This window comes from Mauremys mutica, chromosome 9 (genome assembly GCF_020497125.1).
Source record: "Mauremys mutica isolate MM-2020 ecotype Southern chromosome 9, ASM2049712v1, whole genome shotgun sequence".
Lineage (NCBI taxonomy): Eukaryota > Metazoa > Chordata > Testudines > Geoemydidae > Mauremys > Mauremys mutica.
Window position 1 is genome coordinate 103,131,739 of NC_059080.1, and position 20,498 is coordinate 103,152,236.

General features: G+C 49.1%; 1 protein-coding gene across 5 annotated transcripts in view; it reads right to left on the reverse strand.

The window, feature by feature from the left end:
* Window positions 1-20,498, reverse strand: part of LOC123377362 (probable cation-transporting ATPase 13A4) — a 64,738-nt gene that overhangs the window by 13,613 nt on the left and 30,627 nt on the right. For all 5 annotated transcript variants that reach the window (XM_045030175.1, XM_045030179.1, XM_045030178.1 and 2 more), the window contains 10 exons: window positions 17,063-17,251; window positions 14,997-15,058; window positions 14,086-14,236; window positions 10,996-11,082; window positions 9,207-9,360; window positions 7,516-7,627; window positions 5,415-5,539; window positions 3,222-3,385; window positions 1,916-2,038; window positions 1,144-1,223 (listed from right to left, as the gene is read on the reverse strand). In XM_045030175.1, the coding sequence (XP_044886110.1) occupies window positions 1,144-1,223; window positions 1,916-2,038; window positions 3,222-3,385; window positions 5,415-5,539; window positions 7,516-7,627; window positions 9,207-9,360; window positions 10,996-11,082; window positions 14,086-14,236; window positions 14,997-15,058; window positions 17,063-17,251 (1,247 nt within the window). The remainder of the gene's footprint in view (window positions 1-1,143; window positions 1,224-1,915; window positions 2,039-3,221; window positions 3,386-5,414; window positions 5,540-7,515; window positions 7,628-9,206; window positions 9,361-10,995; window positions 11,083-14,085; window positions 14,237-14,996; window positions 15,059-17,062; window positions 17,252-20,498) is intronic.

Here is a 20,498-nt window from a genome sequence, read left to right on the forward strand (position 1 = left end):
CTGGCTCCTGGCACCCCCACCTGACAGTCTGGGGACATGGGGAATAGCAGCTGGTGATCCCTATGGGTTCTAGCACTACTGGATGTCCCACCCACAGAAATCCTGGCTGGTGGAGCCTTCCACACTCCCTGACTGGCCCAGGCTCACTATTTAAGGCCTAGGGAAAACAGCTGCAGGCTGCCTGGGCAACTAGGCAGAGCCCTGACTTGCTGCTGCAAACAGAGCCTGTGGTGCACTCCTGATACTGGGCCTAGCTCCTGGTCCCCTGCTCCACTCCTGACATCTCCCCCTTCCTTGCTTCTCCTAATCCCACTTTGGCTGGCTCCCTTGGCTAACGCAGTGCGGCTCCTCGAGCTTCACGCTGACCTGATACTACACCGTGCCACCCATATGGCCTGCCGCTTCTGGCCTTGACTGTGTAGCCTGAACTCGGACCATGTCCTCTACAGCCTAGGCCCTGTCCTTGACTCGCCCCCTCCCCATAACTGGGGTCAGGACAGGGGCTACATTAGTGTAAGTTATTCTTTATAGTTCATCGGTAAAGTCCCAGCTGGCAGGCTGGGTGCTGAAATACGTCATGCCCAGGACTCTGGATTTTGTGTGCTCCTGAACTGGACTCACCTTGGCTGTTTATTCTGAAGATTTTCTGAAATTCTCCCAGTTCCTCTAGTGCCAGTGCAGACTGAGCCTAGCTGCTTGTTCCACTGTGTTCTCTAACCCCAAAATAGGTCTTGATGAGAGAGTGGTAAAAATGCCACCAGCATCAGCGGAGCTGCAACACTGGACGAGTTCCCTAAATCTTGTGTGTATACAAGCTCCTCTTTTTCTTGCCAGTGAAGCAGCAGGACAAATGTGAGATTGGTGAGCCCACAGGAAAGCCTGAGTGCTGGGCATGTTATGTTTTGGGCTGCCCGGCCTGCTAGCTGGGACTATAAGGATATCGCAGACCCCTTCAGTGGCTTAAGGGAAATATTTCCCAAGCTATATTTTTGTAGGAAACTCAGATTTGGGATTTCACATCAGGCACGCAGTTCCCAGTTCTAATTCCAAGACGTTAGACAGGAGCTAATTTTCATTTGACTCCTCTCCAGCCTGTGAATTAATCCAGCACTTTCAATCTTTGAATGTTCATAAAGAACTTACTCCAACTTTTGAAATTCCTCCACCAGGCTGGATTTCTGACCTGGAGACATTCTAGCAAAAACGGTCCCATTGACCAGGAGCTGAAAGGAGAAAATGATTGAAAATCCTTTAGTGTGCTTTTCAACTCCACTTGGTTAAGAAGTCCAGAAGTGATGAGCATGAACAGGGAGCAGCATAAATCCTAAAACTCACTTCACAGGGGACTTCTGCAGGATCTGAACACAGGAAAGGGCAATGAATGAACCTGCTCTGTGCCTCTGCTAATATGGTGTAAAAAAACAAATCGGGGAACAAAGGACTGGCAGGTCGTTTGAGTTACCGGCTTAATCCTAAATATGCAATGGTTAGACCAGTGGTCGGTAACCTTTCAGAAGTGCTGTGCCGAGTCTTCATTTATTCACCCTAATTTAAGGTTTCACGTGCCAGTAATACATTTTAACGTTTTAGAAGGTCTCTTTCTATAAGTCTATAATATATAACTAAGCTATTGTTGTATGTAAAGTAAATAAGGTTTTTAAAATGTTTAAGAAGCTTCATTTAAAATTAAATTAAAATGCAGAGCCCCCCGGACTGGTGGCCAGAACCCAGGCAGTGAGAGTGCCACTGAAAATCAGCTCGTGTGCCGCCTTCGGCACCCGTGCCATAGGTTGCCTACCCCTGGGTTAGACTTAACTAGACTGTTGTGAGCAAAACAAGTATAGAGCACTTCTAAGAATGATCTCCCTGGTATTTACTTGGAGCAGGGCCACAGTTCAAATAGCCCACAACTTACCTTTGGAAGTAAATAGCTGAAATGCTGTGTAATGACCTGGTAGGATTTTCCACTCATGGCAAAATGGTAACTGCTACGTCCAGCTTCAGAGCTGAATCTTCCCCCAACCTGAATGTAAGTCTCCTAGAAATCAAGCCAGAATTATTTCCATACGATGGACTTAAAAGCTGACCTAGCTGCGCTCAAACACTGGTGCTCTATTGTGTAGAGAGGAAGGATGTCCAATGGTTAGAACACTAGACTAGGAGGTGGGAGGCCTTTCTCCTGTGTGACCTTGGGCCAGTCCCTTAGCCCCTCAGTTCCTCATCTGTACAATGGGGGGATAACACTTCCTACCTGACAGGGGCGGTGTGAGGATAAACACCTGAAAGATTAGGAGGTGCTCAGATGCTAGGGGAATGGGGCCAGGTCAGTAACTTAGATAGATATTGTCTCTTCTCAGGCCACAGCCCTTTGGCAGTAAACTGTAGATTTAATAATACCCAGTGAGGGACCTAGGATGTTGACAATGCTGCTGAAACTGGATTACAGGCAAGTGGGACCCACTCAGAACTTTGGGGACCTCTCCAAGGACACCTGCAGTGACCTTCTTCCATCCATCTACGCCCAGTAGCCAGCTCTGTCAAACAGGGATCCACTCTTCCAATTGTCAGGGACTCAGTGTAATATCGATCTTCAGCAGGGAAAAGACACCATCACGGGCACATGTCTCGGTGTCACTGTGTGTGTGTTTTCTTATCATAATTAGCCTAACCTTGCACTTGTGTATGTATTTTTATATTGATTTAATCAATGTTTTACTTGCACATACAGGGATTTTTCTCTCTGCTCACCTCTGTTCCACCCCTTGCAGTCCGGGCAGGACTGTTCCCTGCCAGGCATGCTCACAGAGTCTAAGGCCCAGCTGCACCACACAACAAACCATGTGAAGAAACAATCTTGAAACAGGTTTCAGCTCCATGCTGGGGTTACCAGTGGGACTGGGACAAACCTTTACCATGGCTCCTGGAAAGCCATTCTCAAGACTAGTCAGGAAGGGTTTGCACACACCAGCGTTAACAAAGTCCCATCCCAGTTCATTAAAATAGCAACACTGAGATACAAGTAAAACAGTTTAACAATCACTTTCTCTTTAAACACTCCCAACACAGCACGTTCTGTAGCGCAGATGGGGACTAACAGGCAGTCTCTGAAGTCAGGGGTACAGAGTAACCCCAGGGAGTTACAGCACCATCACTAAGATGCCCTAGATGCCAGTGTTCCGTGTATTCTCCCATCACCTGAGACCTGCCCATTAAGCACTCACCAGGTTGCTGTAGCCATTCGGTTTGCTTTCTTCCAGTAGCTTCCAGGTGATGGATGCTGAGGGGGAACCTGACAGTTCATTTGCTTCAACGAGAATCACTTGACTGGCCTGAGAAATCATGCCAGCATCTCTGGCCACAGTAACTGCTGTCTGTATGTTGTCACCTAGAAAAATCAGGGGGTGGGGGAGGGGGTCTCATCTGCAGTTTTGTCTAATGTGGATTTGAAAGCTTGAGGCTGGAGGAAATGTAAACTTTTCCCTGAATTCCATGTGATCTCACAGACTCTAGGTACCAGCAAGATTTCAGTGGTTGCATGTGCGTGTTTTTATAATACCATTGCCTTCCATTCACAATGTACTATTCAGCCTAAGGATACCACAGAGCTTTACCGTCCCTTTGATATACACAGAGCTCACTTCACCCACTGTCGAAACACAGCCACCTTGGGGGTGGAAAATGGCAGTTGTTTAACAGCACAGAGAAATGGTCCACAGCCATTTTGGCTGTGAATGAATTTTTTCAGCTCAGGCCTGCCTTTAAAATGAACATTTTATCTGGTCTGGATTGAATCCAGCTGAGGAAATACTAATGGATTCCCTGTCAGAAGGGGGCCTATGGACCAGTTTAGCCTGGAAGAAGGTAAAAGAATAAAAAGGAATTAACTGCTGAGGTGCTGCTGTAACAGTGACGGAAAATTCCTCCATTGTCCTGGCACAGCCTTGGGGTAGATGGGGTACCAAAGAGGGGCAAAAACCAAGCAAGCACGAGCAGTGTAACTGTGCCATGAGAAAGCACACGCAGGCCTTCTCCTGCCAGCTAGGGCTGCCAACTTTCTAATCCACAAAACTGAACACCCTGCCCCGCCCCTTCTCCAAGCCCCGCCTCTGCCCCGCCCCCCCTTCCCCAAGCCCCGCCTCTGCCCCGCCCCTTCCCCAAGGCCCTGCCCCCTGCTCACTCCATCCCCCCTCTCTCGCTCGCTCTCCCCCACCCTCACTCACTTTCACAGAGCTGGGGCAGGGGGTGAGGCCTCCAGCTGGGGGTACTGGCTCTGGGGTGGGGCCAGGGATGAGGGGTTTGGGGTGTAGGAGAGGGCTCCAGGCTCGGGGGTGGGGCTAAGGGATTCGGAGTGTGGGAGGGGGCTGCGGTTTGAGGCAGGGGTTGGGGTGCAGGTGTGGGAGGGCTGTGGCTGGGGGTGCAGGCTCTGGCGTGGGGCCGAGGATGAGGGACTTGGGGTGACGGAGGGGGCTCAGGGCTAGGGCAGAGTATTGGAGGGGCTGCAGGGAGTGGGCTCTGGGAGGGAGTTTGGATGCAGGAGAGGTTTCTGGGCTGGGGCAAGCGGTTGGGATGCGTGTGTGTGTGTGTGTGTGCAGAGTCCCGGTGGCGCTTACCATGGCTCCCAGGAAGGGGCCACCAGGTCCCTGCAGCCCCTAGGCGCATGGGCAGCCAGTGAGGCTTGGGGCACTGCCCTCACCCCTGCAGGCACCGCCCCTGCAGCTCCCATTGGTCACAGTTCCCAGCCAACGGGAGCTGCTTAGCCGGCACTCGGGGCATGGGCAGCAAGTGGAGCCTCCCTCACCGCCCATTGGCCTACGGGCTGCAGGGATCTGGCGGCCAATTCCAGGAGCTGCGTGGAGCGAGGGCAGGCAGGGAACCTGCCTTAGCCCTGGGCCCCTGTTGCATCATTGACTGAACTTTTAGCGGCCCGGTCGGCACGTCAGGGTCCATTTTTGGACCTGGAGTTCCAGTCGAAAACTGGACACCTGGCAACCCTACTGCCACCCCTGCCCCACAGCACCCCGCTCTCCCACTTGAATTGCAGAGCAAGGGGGACTTGGGGAAGTGTAGGCAAAGAAGGGAGTGGGACAGAGCCACTGGCACGTTCGACAGAACCAGATATGACAGCAAGAGGCCTGACAGCAGGGGGCAGGGGGAGAGAGATTCTGAGCGTAAGTCAGCCCAGCAGCTGGACTGTGCAGAAAGGGGGCCTGATGGAGGAGGAAGCCAGGGCTGCACTAGGAGTTCAGTTGTCTGAAGGGGCTGGGATAATTTTCAGGGATACACACATGGTTCAGGCAGGAGCCATGACTCTAACGCGGCTGCTTCCTGGGATACAATTGACTGAAAAACTCTATTTCTTCTACTCAACGTCTGTGACCAAGCAATAGCATAAAAGAATGTCCCCACGTAGCTACCTGTGACCATAACGCTCCTGATGCGGGCAGCGCTGAGTTCTTCCAGCACAGGCTTGGTCTCTGCCTTCAGACGATTTTCCATTATCAGAAAGCCCAGGAACGTCAGGTCAGTCTCCACTTCCTCCCTGAGAATGAAGAAGAAAGAGACGTGTCTTATTAATCTTTCTGGAATCTCAGTCCTATTTTTATGTTGAATCAGCCTATCAGCAACATGTTGCCTATTCCAATTCAAAATAGCTTTTTCAATTAGCTCTTCCAACACCCTCCTGAAGTATGTCTGTCAGTATTAGTAGAGAAGTTACGTACACCTGGAAGCTTTGCAGATCAGTGACACTAGGTGGCACTGGCTGTATTTTGAAAGGAGACCCCCTTTTCTCTCCCTAAAAAAACAGGAGTACTTGTGGCACCTTAGAGACTAACAAATTTATTTATGCATAAGCTTTTGTGGGCTAAAACCCACTTCATCAGATCATGCATCTGATGAAGTGGGTTTTAGCCCATGAAAGCTTATGTTTAAATAAATTTGTTAGTCTCTAAGGTGCCACAAATACTCCTGTTCTTTTTTGCTGATACAGACTAACACAGCTACCACTCTGAAACCTGTTCTCTCCCCGTTTCTCTCTGTGCTTTCCTTGGTCTGTGTATGAAGTGCAGTGTATATCTAGCTCAGGAGGTTGTTGCTGATTTCATTGTGGCCTTGGGGACCAAAATGGAGCTGCAGTTCCCTGGATGGTTCTAGTCTGCAAGGTAACTGTAACATTGGCATGGAGGTGGGAAAGGGGGGTCACATATGTTATCTCACAGAGACACCAGATCATATTTGCTTAGTTAATAAATAAAAAGATGTTTGTTTCGTAACTACCAGCTCTGCAAATCCAACTTCAGATCTGAAAGTCAGGCTGGGTTCTTTTTGGCTCATGCATCATCGCTGGCAACAAAGATGCTGCAAGCTAAATTCCACCCTCTGTTACACCTCTTCAGCCTCCATGTCTTCAGACTCTGCCCTGACTCAGACGTGTGCCACGCCGTTGTCTTGAATAGCGTTGTACAGGGGCCAGTGAGAGCAGGGTTTGGCCCTGCATGGAACTCAGTTACCAATCATGTTGCTGCTGCACCGAGCCAGAACAGAGTCCAGCTCTCTCTCCCAGACGTGGGCTGGATCTGGGGGCTGACTGGAGGGAAGGGACCAAAACTTGTTCTAGTCACTCTGGTAACTCTGGATTCTGCAAACGCACGCAGTGAACAAATCAGCTGAGTAAGAAGGTGCCATTTTAAAGGTCACTTTTCAGAGCAGAATTGCACTTTGCAGCTGACCCACGACGTCACAAGAAACACTGCCAGCAAGATCCACATGTCACCTATTATACTAGTAATGCCCACAGGACAAAAGAGTATTGCAAAATATGTTGCACACCAAGTTTGGGCGTTAGGCTGGAGAGCTCAGTTAAATTCCTGTCACAGCCTAGACGGGGCCACATCCTGATTTTAAGTGGAGACTCTCGAAGACCTGCCTCCTGAACTCATTCATTGCCTACTCTTGCCACAGCAGCGCTATCAGCTCAGGCTAGAGGGTATGTGTCACTGTACTTTTAGCCTGGGCTCCTATACGTGTTTTTGCCCAGCACCCCCCATCCACACACACAACCTTATGTGTATGGCTTGGGGGAGGGGTTAAAGCCTGAGCCGTGCTTTAGTTTGGGTTGGAACCAGGCTACTTTGCACTGAGGATACAGGTAAGGACATGCGAGAGTGCGGATAGTCCTCCAAAGCCCTTCCCACAATCTCCCTCCCCCGGGACAGACAGGTTCTCCCGCAATTGACTGGGGAAGAACGAATCTTATGGCATCTCATCACACCGAGCAATGGGACCTGTCCCCAGACACGCACGGGCGAGTGCACAGATAGCAAGGAGATGGGAACATGGGTAGCACTTTGCTGTGGGGACACTCAGAAACCGAGTGCTCAGAGCGAGGTGCTGATCACCCCGGTAACTCTGCACGTGCAGAATAGCCTCTATGTGCCAACAGTCGTCCGTGCAGCCTAAGGCACTGTCGGACTGTAGAGAAGACAGTAAGTCAGTGGCAGTCTGTCTGTTTCTTACCTTGTTAAGCCAGCTGCCTGCCTCCCTGCATGCAGAATTTTGTGCGCCAGTCCGATGACCCTGAAGCCCCGCGCTGCATAGAGCTGAAGCTCGCTGGCAAAACCGGGTGGCACTGTGCAGGAGAGAACAGTGACAGTATCCTGAGCAAACTGCACGGAATTAGCTCAACCTTCCTGAATGAGGGTCAATCCCTTTGGGGCACATTGCATTAAAAGGCAGTTGTGTGCCTGTTGTCGCGTTGTCGTGACACTGTATATTCCTGCTCTGGTTGGGAGGGGGTGCTAATGAATGTCCTCTCTCGGCCACCCCCAGGGCAGAAGTACATAGACTGTCCAGAGACTAACAAAGAAAAGACTTTGGGATAAAAGCCTGGGTTGTGAACGACCTCAGGGCCTTCTTCCTGATCCAACAAACCGACTGGACCCCTGGGCCACACAGGGCCCCAGTCCTTAGGGGAGGACTGGAAGGCCTGGGCTTACTGCCGCCTCATAAGACTGTGCGCTTGTTCTGAGCCAAAGCTCTGCCCTTGTAACCACAAAGAAGCCCCGAGGGTGGGGCGATGCCTGGTAAACTTATTAGCATGTGTAGCTTCTCTCCCTGTTTTTAATGTTTTGTCTGTGATGCTCTTCGCCTTGAGAATAGAAGCTGACGGGTGGTAACACGTATCTGTGCCAATCCCTCTGTGATCTGCCTCTGAAGAGAGAGCAAGCAGATCTGTCTAGGCAGACTCTCTTTGCTGGGAAATACACAGTGAAGGCAGGGAACTGTGCAGCTTTGCCGTACCCTGGTCAGGCGGGAAAGAGACACAGGTCTGCACCCAAGATAGGCAGTAGTTGTGGAGCTGGAAGCCTGAGGGAAATACAGGTGCAGTTGCCCTGAGCGGTGACAAGAACAATGTGCTGTCATGGCTAATCTGCCGTCTTTGGAGAGCTTAAGTGGTCTGGAAGCATGGGGCTGCCTTTGAATGGGAGAGACTTTCATGCCCAGAGGGCTGGGGGCACCCGTCCCCCCCAATTACTGATAAGCCATGTGACTGATTCAGCATTAGCCCAGTGAATTCGACTTGGCATAGTAATAGTAACAAAACTTCTCTTTTCTCTCACTGTCCATCCAAGGCTCTCAAATTGATAAAGCAATGTTAATAAACTCTCCCAGTGCCTTGCGAGGTAGGTGTGCTGTTCTAGCCATTTTACAGATGGGTAAATAAGAATCAGGAAGTTTAAGTGACTTGACTAAGGACACAGAGCAAGCGAGTGGCTGTGGCTGGATTGGAACCCAGGAGTCCTGTCTTCTAGTCCCCTGCTCTAACCACTAGCTCACCCTGTGAATCATATGGTCATTTTAGCCAAGAGCAAATACAATACTACTGCTTGGCTATTGTAGGCCAGAAAATCAAGAGGGCTGTCTTTGAAAGGTCCGCTGTGGAGGATGCCACCAATTTGTACCATCTGTTCATCTCTCAATGGCATCCTTCGGCTGAGCAGGGGTTGGTTAGACCCAATCAGATGTCACTCAGACCAGGCAGAATGAGTCACTGTCAAGTGATGGCAAAGCTCTAACTCCTGTCAGTCTGGGCATAAGAGTCCGGGCTCAGAAATCAAACCTGGATCTCTCCTGTCATAGTGTAGGCCCCGTACAATTTAAAAGCCACATCTCACATACATTTGAGCATTCATGGAGATGTTACTTACCGGTTTCTGGTCTACAAAACTTGGCCACCGTCTCTGGAGCTCCCTTCATGAAGACCTGCTGCTTCCCTCCGATTTCCTGAGCTATGACCGACATCCTCTGCAGGGCTGAGGAAAATGGAAACTGGTGTAAGATGGCAATTCCTTCCACTGGAACCTAGAAGAGAAGTGCAGGTACTACATGCTACAGTAAGGCTATAACCTCAAGTCAAAGGGTTTTGTGCTGCTCCCAGGGCCATCGCAGGGGGCTGGGGCTGAGCACAAACTGCGTGCAGTGTGGTTAGAGTCATAGATTCTAGGACTGGAAGGGACCTCGAGAGGTCATCGAGTCCAGTCCCCTGCCCTCTGACTGTGGTAGAAGGGCCCACCAGAGCATCTGGGCTGACCAGCTGTATATCCCAGGCTGCCAATAGCCCCCAGCACCCGGACGCTAAACCCAACAACCGGAATTAGCATTCCAGCCCGCAGGAGAGCAGACTGATGTGCCACAGCCAGCGAACGGGAGGGGCCGAGCTTCCCCAGTGCCCAAGCCCCTGCGATGGCAGGGAAAGGATGATGTGAGATGCACCCAAATGGTCCTGGCAAGTGACCCGCACCCACCCGCTGCAGAGGAAGGAGAGAAACCCCCAAGGTCCCGGCCAGTCTGGCCTGGGGGACAATTCCTACCTAGCCTCACTTATAGCGATGAGATGGACCCTGAGCATGTGAGCACCAACCAGCCAGCCAAGCACCTGAGAGCGAATGCGCGGTGCCCCCTCCGAGCCCTCTCCCTCCCCCTCCCCGCTCAATGTCCCATCTCCAGCCCCGGCCGGCCCTGATGCTTCAGAGGAAGAAAATCAATTGTTTGATCTATCAGAGGGGTGATAACTCCCAGAGCAGAGGGGAATGGTTCAGTGAGGGGTGTAGTGCTCAGGAGCACCACGCTGAAATTTTAGGCAGGAAACCTGTAAGCTGAATTTCAGGAAAACCTTCCTGGACAGTGAGATCCAGTTGTAAGACTTCACTAAACACACAAGTAGCAGGATCTGTGTGACCAGTCACTTGTGAATTAACATAGACTAGAATGAATAGCCTGGTTCATCGCCCCAGCTGATACATCTCTGCTATAATGACGGAGGGCTCCTCTCCCGACTGGTGAGTAGCGCCCAGCAGAGCCATCGATGCCGAGGAGGTAAGGCTGTCACAACCCAGCCCATAGGGAAGTGCTGGATTATTTTCAAACTGGCCTGAAGCAGTAACGGGACATTTGCCTTTCACTTATTTTCCCTGCCCAGCTCTGCTAGCAGGTGCATGGGCTGAGCCGGCCCCTTGGTCCTGCCCCCTTTGGGGGTATCAAGTGCCCCCAGGGGAGCCGGGACACAGCCGCCCCTGCATTCCCAGCAGGACAGGGACCACGACTCTGACTGGCCTTTACACCAGCCACTCAAGGAGGGGAGGAGTATCCTGGTGCCCTTCTTCCCCTCGGTACTCCTTTCCTAAGGGCCAGGCACACTCTGGCCCTATAGAAACCTTGGGAACTCCAGCCTAGCCCCAGTGGTATGTTATCTCCACCCCACAACCCAGCCTGTCTTTGCTCAAGACCGGACTAGTGGTGCAGTGAATGGCAGAGCTGCTGAGATAACATGAGATAATGATTAGAGAGAAATCTCTTTGCCTTCGATCCAAGACACAATGATGGACTGAAGCAATGTAAAGGGGCAGGGTGACTGAGGACGTCTTAACAGAGCAGCCAATTAGTGTTCTCTCTAATTTAACTTAATTATAGATGGTGTGTATGTGATAAAAAGCTTACACTGCTGGCTTTGGGTCCGGGTTTAATAACAACAGCGTGTGGGAATTCACCATTCTTAACATGATCTTCACAGGAATCCTCGATCTCCTGTTTATTTGAAGACAAAGAGGACCTTTTAGCTCATAAGCTTTAAGATAAATTCTACAATCTGCACTGAATGATGGTCAACAGTGAATTAATAATCAAGTGCGCACCACACCTGTCCTAGCAGATACCCCCTGAGAAATAGACACGAATCTCTTCTGTGACATAGTATGAATGACGTGGCGAAATAATCGAGAATGCTTTGCATTTACGCAGCACATTTCAATACTTTCATAGTCTTTTAAAGCAAACTTTTAGTGACCCTCACAACATCCTTTGTGAGGAAGGTAAATATTATTATATGTGGTGTCGGTAGCCTGACACAGCCCATGATCAGATCCTGCTTCCGGAGGGGCAGTGGAGAGAGAATAGCACACAGCATGGCTCAAGTGCTAGGAGGGTGCCAGCTTCATCTCCTGGCCCTGTGCCTTATGCCTGCATTATCTGTGCCAAGGACTGCTGCTCGGGAATGGGCCGTTTTAGCCATTCCCGATGCTGCAACGTAACACAGAGTAACTGAACTGTGTTGGGGCTTACGCCATTGTCATTCAAGGCGGATGGCTGCCATCCAATAACTTTGCCAAACTTTAACTGTTGGTTTGAAACCTTCCATGCCAGGTGTCTGCCTCAGGCTGTGGTTTTTATGGGAAGACTCAGCAGGTCCTGGGGATGAGATTAGGGGGAAATGTTGTTTTGCTCATGTTAACGAATTAGTTGTAAGGATTTTTTTAGTAGCTCTAGTGCCTCCTGTGTTGGAGCAGAGACTTGATCATTGGCAGGGGGTTGCCCAGGGTCAGGGTTGTGCCTATTGCTGCTGCTCCCCCCATGCAAATCTGCCCAAATTTGGCCAAGTTTTACGCCTTTGGAAAGTTACGGTTTGCACATGCTCAGTAGAGATTTATTCAGGTGGCTGCTAAAGTCCATCTAGCCCGAGTGTCCTTTGGCCCATCACATCTCCTGGAATGTGCCCGCACCGTCCCCACCAAATGACTGAGCATGCTGCATCCTGAGACTTTCCTTGCAGTCAGTGCTCTGGGCCACTGTGGATCCAGGCACCAGGACTGAGAGAGCAAGGAGACTGGCTGTCCGTACTTGCTTTCAATGCTCCCCTGGCTGGCTCTAGAGTAGCAAAGAGGAGGAGGAAGCTGCCTCACTTTGAGTGCAGAGGGGTGAGGAACTGGAAAGGGGGAGGGATGGGGAGAGGGTATTGCAGGAGCCAGAGGGTGGCGAGAGACATGGGGGCATAGCCAGAATGGGGAGGAAGCAGCGGAAAACAGGAGCAGAGGGGGCGGGCAACGTTAACATTCTTTATATAGGGTTTTTTGGATGTAGTTATGTACCATCTACAGATGGGCAAACTGAAGCTTTGTAGAAATAAAATAATCTCTCCTATCTACCACAAAGGTGGATGTTCTTTACCCACCTTTATCCTAACCCTTTTTAGGAATCCTGCTAAGTCTTGGCATCAGTGAAGTCTTGTGGCAATGAATTCCATGGATTGTGTAAAAGTGCATTTTCTTTTATCAGCTTCAGAATGTTGCCTTTCCATTTCATTGACTGTCCCATTATTTTTGACTTATGGGAGAGGGTATATAGGAACACTGATGTTTTAATGTCTCCAAGGTTCAAATTTCACTTCTCCTCCATGCTTGTTTTAAAAATCCAGCATTTCATTCCCACAATGTGTTTCGGAAATGAAACATGAGAGGCTAGTGCTGGTTTTGTCATTACATTACTGACTGATGAGGAGGAAGGATTAATTAAGCGGCTGAAATGGTTTTTGTCTAGCTGTGACTTTCAGAGGTCCAGTAGCTCACTCCACCTTGTGATTTGCAGTATTGGTTAATGATCCTATCCTTGAGTAAGCCAGACATTCATCCTTGTTTCCTGGCCCTTGAAATACCCTTCCTCTGTCGCAGAATTCAGCCTGCTTGAGCAAAATATATTGCAATGCACTAGCCTTGTATGTGTGTGCTCCTACCCTCTACTGGCTAGAATTAAAACAACCTAGCTGTGTGTCTTTGCCTCTGACAACTGACAGATGTTCTACTTTAGCTTACTTCTAACCCAATCTTGGTCCATGCTGTGGAATAATCTTAGCTCCCTTGCGGTCTGTGTATCCTAAACAGGACAAAAACAATGAGGAGTCCTTGTGGCACCTTAGAGACTAACAAATTTATTTGGGCATAAGCTTTTGTGAGCTAAAACCCACTTCATTAGACGTATGGAGTAGAAAATACAGTAGGCAGGTATAAATACACAGCACATGAAAAGATGGGAGTTGCCTTACCGAGTGGGGGGTCAGTGCTAACGAGGCAAATTCAATTAGGGTGGATGTGGCCCATTTCCAACAGCTGACAAGAAGGGGTGAATATCAAGAGAGGGAAAATTACTTTTTGTAGTGTTAACGAGGCCAATTCAATCATGGCAGATGTGGCCCATTCTCAACAGTTGACAAGAAGGTGTGAGTATCAACAGAGGGAAAATCATTTTTTGTAGTCACCCAGCTGGTAGCCATGAGCAGTGGTAGCTAGGGTGACAGAAGCATTCTTCTGTTGACCTAGCTGCGGCTGCCCAGGGGGCTAGGTCGGCATAGCTACAGCACACAGAGTGTGGGTTTTTCATATCCCTGCATGCCAAAGCGATGTTGACCTACATTTTAAGTGTAGACCAGGCCTAAGAAACTAGGCTGGGAATACAGGTGGGGCTTGTGAACCTACCAACCCCAAGTGATCTGTACAAACGCCAGAGGAAAAAACCATAGTGGAGTGGTGAGAACACTGGGCTCTTCTCAGGGAGAGATATTCCTGCCCTCCTTGTGGAAGGGAGGACTCAAGATGGGACTTTTCTTTGCCCAATGTCTACGCTCTGGGCAGAGGAGGACCCTTCCCTTTGGTTTCTGTTTGGGAGCAGGCTACCTGCAGCAGTGAGTAAGGAATGGCCCGCACTTTGTGCCAGTACCAAGATTTTCCCCAGTCTTAGAACAACAATAAAACAGAGCTTTACCCAATTAGTTGCCTCAAACATTTTCAGGTCCAGTGGATCTCCCTGTATCTTCCCATCCAGAACAATCAGTGAATGACAGCTCGCCATGGCGCTGTACATTGGTCCCCAGGGCAAGCTGCGACCAGAGGCGAAGCTGTGGACTTTCTGAAAGCTGGTTTATAAGAAAGCATAAAAGTAGCTGCGTTACCTGGCATAACTACAGCTCCTCTAATCGTAAACACAATAAAACCACACCACGAACAAAGGGCCGATTGAACCCCTGTCCGGTGATCAGGCCACATGAATTCTGCTCATGGTAGAGCTGATTGTCTTTCATTTGTATTGCATGTGTCATTCTTTCACTTGCTCTTCTGGGCAAGTCATCGTACGTTAGGGGCAGGGCCCTCCCCAGTGTAATTCGAATCTCACTGTAAAGCAGACCTAGCCGCTGGCTCGGTGCCTACCTGGGTTTATTTGATCTTACACAGATGGCAAATTGCTCAATGGATGGCATTAGAAACGGGTGTGCTCTATGTATCCCCTGAATGGGCACAGCAAGACTGCTCCATTCTACCTTGCCAATATGCCTCAGCCATTGGAGAGGGGGCGAGGTTAGAACAGCCTCCCTGGACCCTTCAGCATGCTGAGACTGTCAACGGGTGAGAAATAGTGACAGCTGTGGTGATATTCTGTGACATGGGTCAGGAGGATCTGGCTGAGGCAACCAGCTCATTTCACAAGGCCACTGAACAGCCATTGAAAGTAGCAAATTTCAGTCACTACTGATCGTGGCCAAATGCAGATTGTCGAATGACCCCATTAGCAATCCCCTGGGCTCACCCTGCTGCTGTGAAGTGAAGGAAAGCTACTGAGACTGAATCCAGGCACAGTCCAACAAAACGCAAGCTCCATCTATTGTCAAAGATTATTACCTGTTTCCTTCCAAAGTGATCACTCCCCACAGGTCCAGTCCATCTTCTGTTAAGGTGCCAGTCTAGATTAAAAAGGACATTTGAATTAACTTCACTTTGTAAAGACACGTGAGCTCTAAGAGGAGTGAAAACAGGGTCTGTTGCCTGGGAACACAGGAAATGCCAGACCAGTTCAGAGTAATGGGGCACTGAGCCACTGCCAGATGCTCCAGAGGAAAACATAGAGCCCTTGATGCAGCATTTGGCACCAACACACCTGTGTGTGGATGGTGGAGCTCAGTCACTGGGACTGCTTGTGTAAGTACGAACGCCATGTGTGTGACAGTACAGGGTCAGTCTCTAGTTCTGTATCATGCCATGGAAATGTCTAAATGATTGTAATGCTAATAGACATTATAGGGTGCGGATATGATGTCTTGGACTAAGGCTATGTCTGCATTGCAAGTGAGGGGCTGCTTTGCAGCAGGGGTAGGCGTAGCCTTGCTGACTTTCAGCTAGCTAGCACAGCTCAGAATAGCGGTGAAGACCCAGCGGCACGGACTTCAGGATGAAGTCACAACATGAGCATGTACCAAGGATCTCCGGTAGCCTTGTACAGCCCACGCTGAAGCCCCGCTGCCGCATCTTCACTGCTATTTTTAGCATGCTGGCTAGATTGAAGCTAAGGCAGGTATGTCTACAGTGCTGTAAATCACACCCTTGACTGCAGTGCAGACATAGCCTGAGAGTTTGAATGGTCATTATGGGACTACAGCCACATAATGGCCTCACTTCTTTAGAAGATCAGTGTCTAGATGAGGCAGTCAGGGCCGGCTCCAGGCACCAGCGAAGGAAGCAGGTGCCTGGGGCGGCCAATAAAAAGGGGCGCCCTCCGTCCATTGTTGGGGCGGCACTTCGGCGGCGGGTCCTTCAGTACCTCGCTTTGCCTTCGGCGGCACTTCGGCGGCGGGTCCTTCACTCCCTCTTCCTCTTCGGCAGAACTTCAGTGGCTGCTCAATCAGGTTTTCCTTTTTTTTTTCCTTTGCCGCTTGGGGCAGCAAAAAAGCTGGAGCCGGCCCTGGAGGCAGTGCACTCCTGGAGTGTTTGACCAGCCCCACATGTCAGTAATAGAGACTCAGCCTTTTGAAAGGCACATCTCACAATGCACCATGAGCACTGAATTATACCGCTCCGGAGGGGGCACACTCTCTGGTTTTGCTTTCATATCTTAAGAACATAAGAATGGTCATGCTGGGTCAGACCTAAGATCCATCTAGCCCAGTGTCCTGTCTGCCTACAGTGACCAATGCCAGGTGCCCCAGAGGGAATGAACAGAACAGGGAATCACCAAGTGATCCATCCCCTGTCACTCATTCCCAGCATCTGGCAAACAGAGGCCAGGGACACCATCCCTGCCCATCCTGGCTAATAGCCCCTGATGGACCTATCCTCCATGAACTTGACTAGTTATTTCTTGAACTGTGTTATAGTCTTGGCCGTCACAACATCCTCTCGCAAAGAGTTCCACAGGTTGTCTGTGCATTGTGTGAAGAAATACTTCCTTGTGTTTGTTTTAAACCCGCTGCCTGTTAATTTCATTGGGTGACCCCTAGTTCTTGTGTTATGAGAAGGAGTAAATAACACTTCCTGATTTATTTTCTCCACACCAGTCCTGATTTTATATCACATGTATATACAAAACACTCCGAGAAAGTGCAGTACAACAAATGATACAAACAATGGGTTTGGTTATGGTTCATCAAGGCCACGTACTGGAAGTTTGAGTTGAAATGCTGGGGGAAAGGGTGCTCTGGCAGTAACTGTAGCCATCTCATTTTCCCTTGGTTTGAGTCTGAGCCCCTTCAGACTAAATCTCTGGCAGGTCTAGGGAGACAGAATCTTATTTGACGCAGCAAATGGACAAATAAGATAAAATGGAAATTTTCTCCCCCTAGCCATCTGTCACAAGTGCAACATTTTCTCTTCCTGGTTTCTGCAGTCTCACTTTATCATCTGGTTTGATTCCAAGCGCTCCCAGCTGAACTCCATTGTTACTAATAAAACAATAACGAGTCCATCACACTCACTTTGTCAAAGCAGATGAGGTTCAGCTGACCGCACACATTGATCCTTTGAGGACTGATGCAGAAGATTCCCTTTTTTTTCAGCCTGCCCTGTGTATAAATGATCCCCGTCGTCAAAGCAGCCGGGAGAGCTGGAGGGACTGCAATTGTGATGACGTCCAGTGCCTTTTTCACCACTTCTCCTGCCTCTTCCTGACACAAAACAAATGCTCTTATCAGCAAGAGAACAAAAGCTTGCACTATGGATCACAGACACAGGACTAAGATTTCATCAGCAAGCAGGTAATACTAGAGTCGTGTCCAAAATCTTGACACGTGCAAAAATCACTTCCCAGTTGCTGAAATGTAGCCACTTCTGGGGTGGATCATGGGAGTGGTTTAAAAAATCTCAGCAACACGATACAACAATTTAGAGGGCAGGAAGTGAAAAATACTTGACCATATCCTGGGCTCCTATATGGCCATCTTGTGTCATACTGTTGGCAGCAAAACCTGTCTATTATGAAGCTTACCTAAGTGGAAGGCTAATTGTGCAGAGGTATAGAGCAGATGTAGGTGCTAATATACTACCACCCCTCCCCTGTTGTTGGCGTAGCAGGGGAAGTATAGCTACAAAACGGGGTCTGATTGGGATACCCTATGCTCTGCCAATCCTGGGCTACGTTTCTGGCACCCTGGGGCCATTCCAGGCTGGTACAATTAGAGCAGACCTCAGAACAGCACCAGGAATGGGGCAGTGCACGGAATAGCTTGAAATCCCCGTTTCATCCAGGCCCTGTCTTTTGCCCTGTGTGCTCTGGCCAAAGCCGAGGGTTTTGCTGACTCTACTAGATGACACTGCAGAAGGAAATTAGGAAAGCAGAAGGCAATTACCAGAAGGCCAGGTTACTAGAGCAACAGCCCTAATTACTGCAAAAATTGCCACAGCATCTCTCATGATCCTAGGCAGGGAGGTGTTTGCTTTTATGGCTAGTCCTAAAGATGAGTTCAACTGAGACTGTCTCTCAAATTGATCATAACAGTCATACTGGGTCAGACCAATGGCCCAGCTAGCCCAGTATCCTGTCCCTTGCAGCGGCCAGTGCCAGGGGCTTCAGAGGGAATGAATTGAACCGGGCAATTCTGAGCTATCCATTCCCTGCTGTCAGGTCCCAGCTCCTGGCAACTGGAGGGTTAGGGACACCCAGAGCATGGGGTTGTGCCTCTGACCATCTTGGCTAAGAGCCATTGATGGATCTATCCTCCATGAACTTATCTCATTCTTTTATTAACCCAGTTAACTTTTGGCCTTCACAACATCCCCTGGCAATGAGTTCCACAGGCTGACTGCGTTGGGTGAAGAAATACTTCCTTTTTCATTTGTTGTAAACCTGCTGCCTGTTAAGTTCATGGGTGACTCCTGGTTTTTGTGCTATGTGAAGGGGTAACTAACACTTCCTTATTCACTTTCTCCACACCACTCATTTTACAGACCTCTATCATATCCCCCCTTAGTCCTCCTTTTTCTGAGCTAGACAGTCCCAGTCTTTCTAATCTCTCCTCATCGGGAAGCTGTTCCATACCCCTAATCATTTTTGTTGTCCTTCTCTGTATCTTTTCCAATTCCAATGTATCTTTTTTGTAGCATCCTGTGCAGATACAAAGTTGCTATCTGCGGATATATTGGGTATAAAGTGGATATCGTCAGAGCTGCAGGGCTCTACCAGGAACTGCAGCAGAGAAAGCAGCAGCATGTCGGGCCGCTGCTCGCAGGAGCCAGTGCCCAGCCCGGGCAGCTCCTCCAGTGTGGCTGTACGGCTCCCAGCCCTGCTCACTGGGGTGGGTGCCAGGCTCACTGGCAGCTGTCCCTGGTCATGCTAGAGTGTGCAAACGGTTCACACGCTCCTGGACAGGAGATGCAGACTGCTACCGCGCTTACAAAAATGGCCTCTAATTTGGGCACCTCAGTTTCTGAGGGACAGCTGGAGATGCCTACCTTGTGACTGGCAGACGTGCTGAGCACCTGCAATGCCTGCTGGTTCCAGCTATGTTCCCAGCTGCTCAGCACCTCTGAATATGATGCCCAAGGGGTCTCAAGTTGGGGCCTCCAAAACTAAGGCACTGAAAATTAAAGCCACTTTTAAAACCATGGGCCTAAGTGACTCGCCCAAGACCACAGAACGAGACACTGCAGACCTGGGATTCAAATGAGGAATTACTAACTCGATCCACTAAAATGTGCCATATCTGAAGCATTATGAGTGTCCAGTCCAGTTCACCATTCCTCCCCCACTGTTATTACATCAGACCACATTGTGCATCAATTTCACTCGATTTTTCTGTCTGTTGTAGGTTACGTGAAGGTGTCTGTCTTGTTAGTATCTCAGCACTGATGGGAGCTGACACATTCAGTATCTCACAGGACCGAGTTCCAGGTAAGTCTGACAATATGGATACCCAGGTTCCTGCAGCTTTGATTTTCTCACCTTGTATGTTGTGTATTCCAAGTGAGAACATTCAATATAGAGGAGAAGCTGTGGAGCAGGACTGGGTTCCATTTTAAACACACTTTCCTGAAAAACAGCTTGAGGTAAATTCACTTTCTGAACCAAATGTCTGAATATTTTTCCCCTTTGAAACAAACGCAGAATAAAGATTTTTGCCTCTCAGGATTTGGCCTTTTCATTGGCTTTTCCAAACATGGCACAGTTCCTAGCAGCTTTCAAAAAGCTGCCTTTTTGCCTCTGGCACTTTTCTGTGTGTCACCCACACCGTGTGGTGCATTTGTTATTTTTTTAAAAAAAATACAAAATCTAGGAATGTGCAATAGTGCAGAACATATTGCAAATAATTTCTGTGGTGTATTTGTTGCATTTCACATCATCTGCCTTCCTGCTCTGAACTGTTGCATTTGAGAAATACACCGCTACCTCGATATAACACCACCTGATATAACATGAATTTGGATATAACGTGGTAAAGCAGTGCTCCGGAGGGGCGGGGCTGCGCACTCTAGTGGATCAAAGCAAGTTCAATATGACATGATTTCACCTATAACACGGTAAGAGGTTTTGGCTCCCAAGGACAGTGTTACATCGAGGTAGAGGTATATCATGACTATTTTTAAATGAACATGTAAGCATTGACAGCACGCTCAGTGCTGTATGAGCCCCAGCTATAAAGAGAATCTTTATCTCAACGAGCAAACTAAAGGACACACTGGGGAGACCTCTGAGGAAATGTTAACATAGAATATTTGTGGGGGGTTGCACCTTGGGATGAAAATGTGAAATGGTGCTTTTTTGTTTTTGTTTCTGTAAAAACAATGTCATTTTAAAATGACCCCACATTCTAGTGCAAATATGTAGTGAAAATAAGACCAAATTTCACAAGTGCAACAAAATCTGAAGACGCTCCACATTTTTGTGCCGTCTGAATTTTGTTGTGATGATTTCTGCCA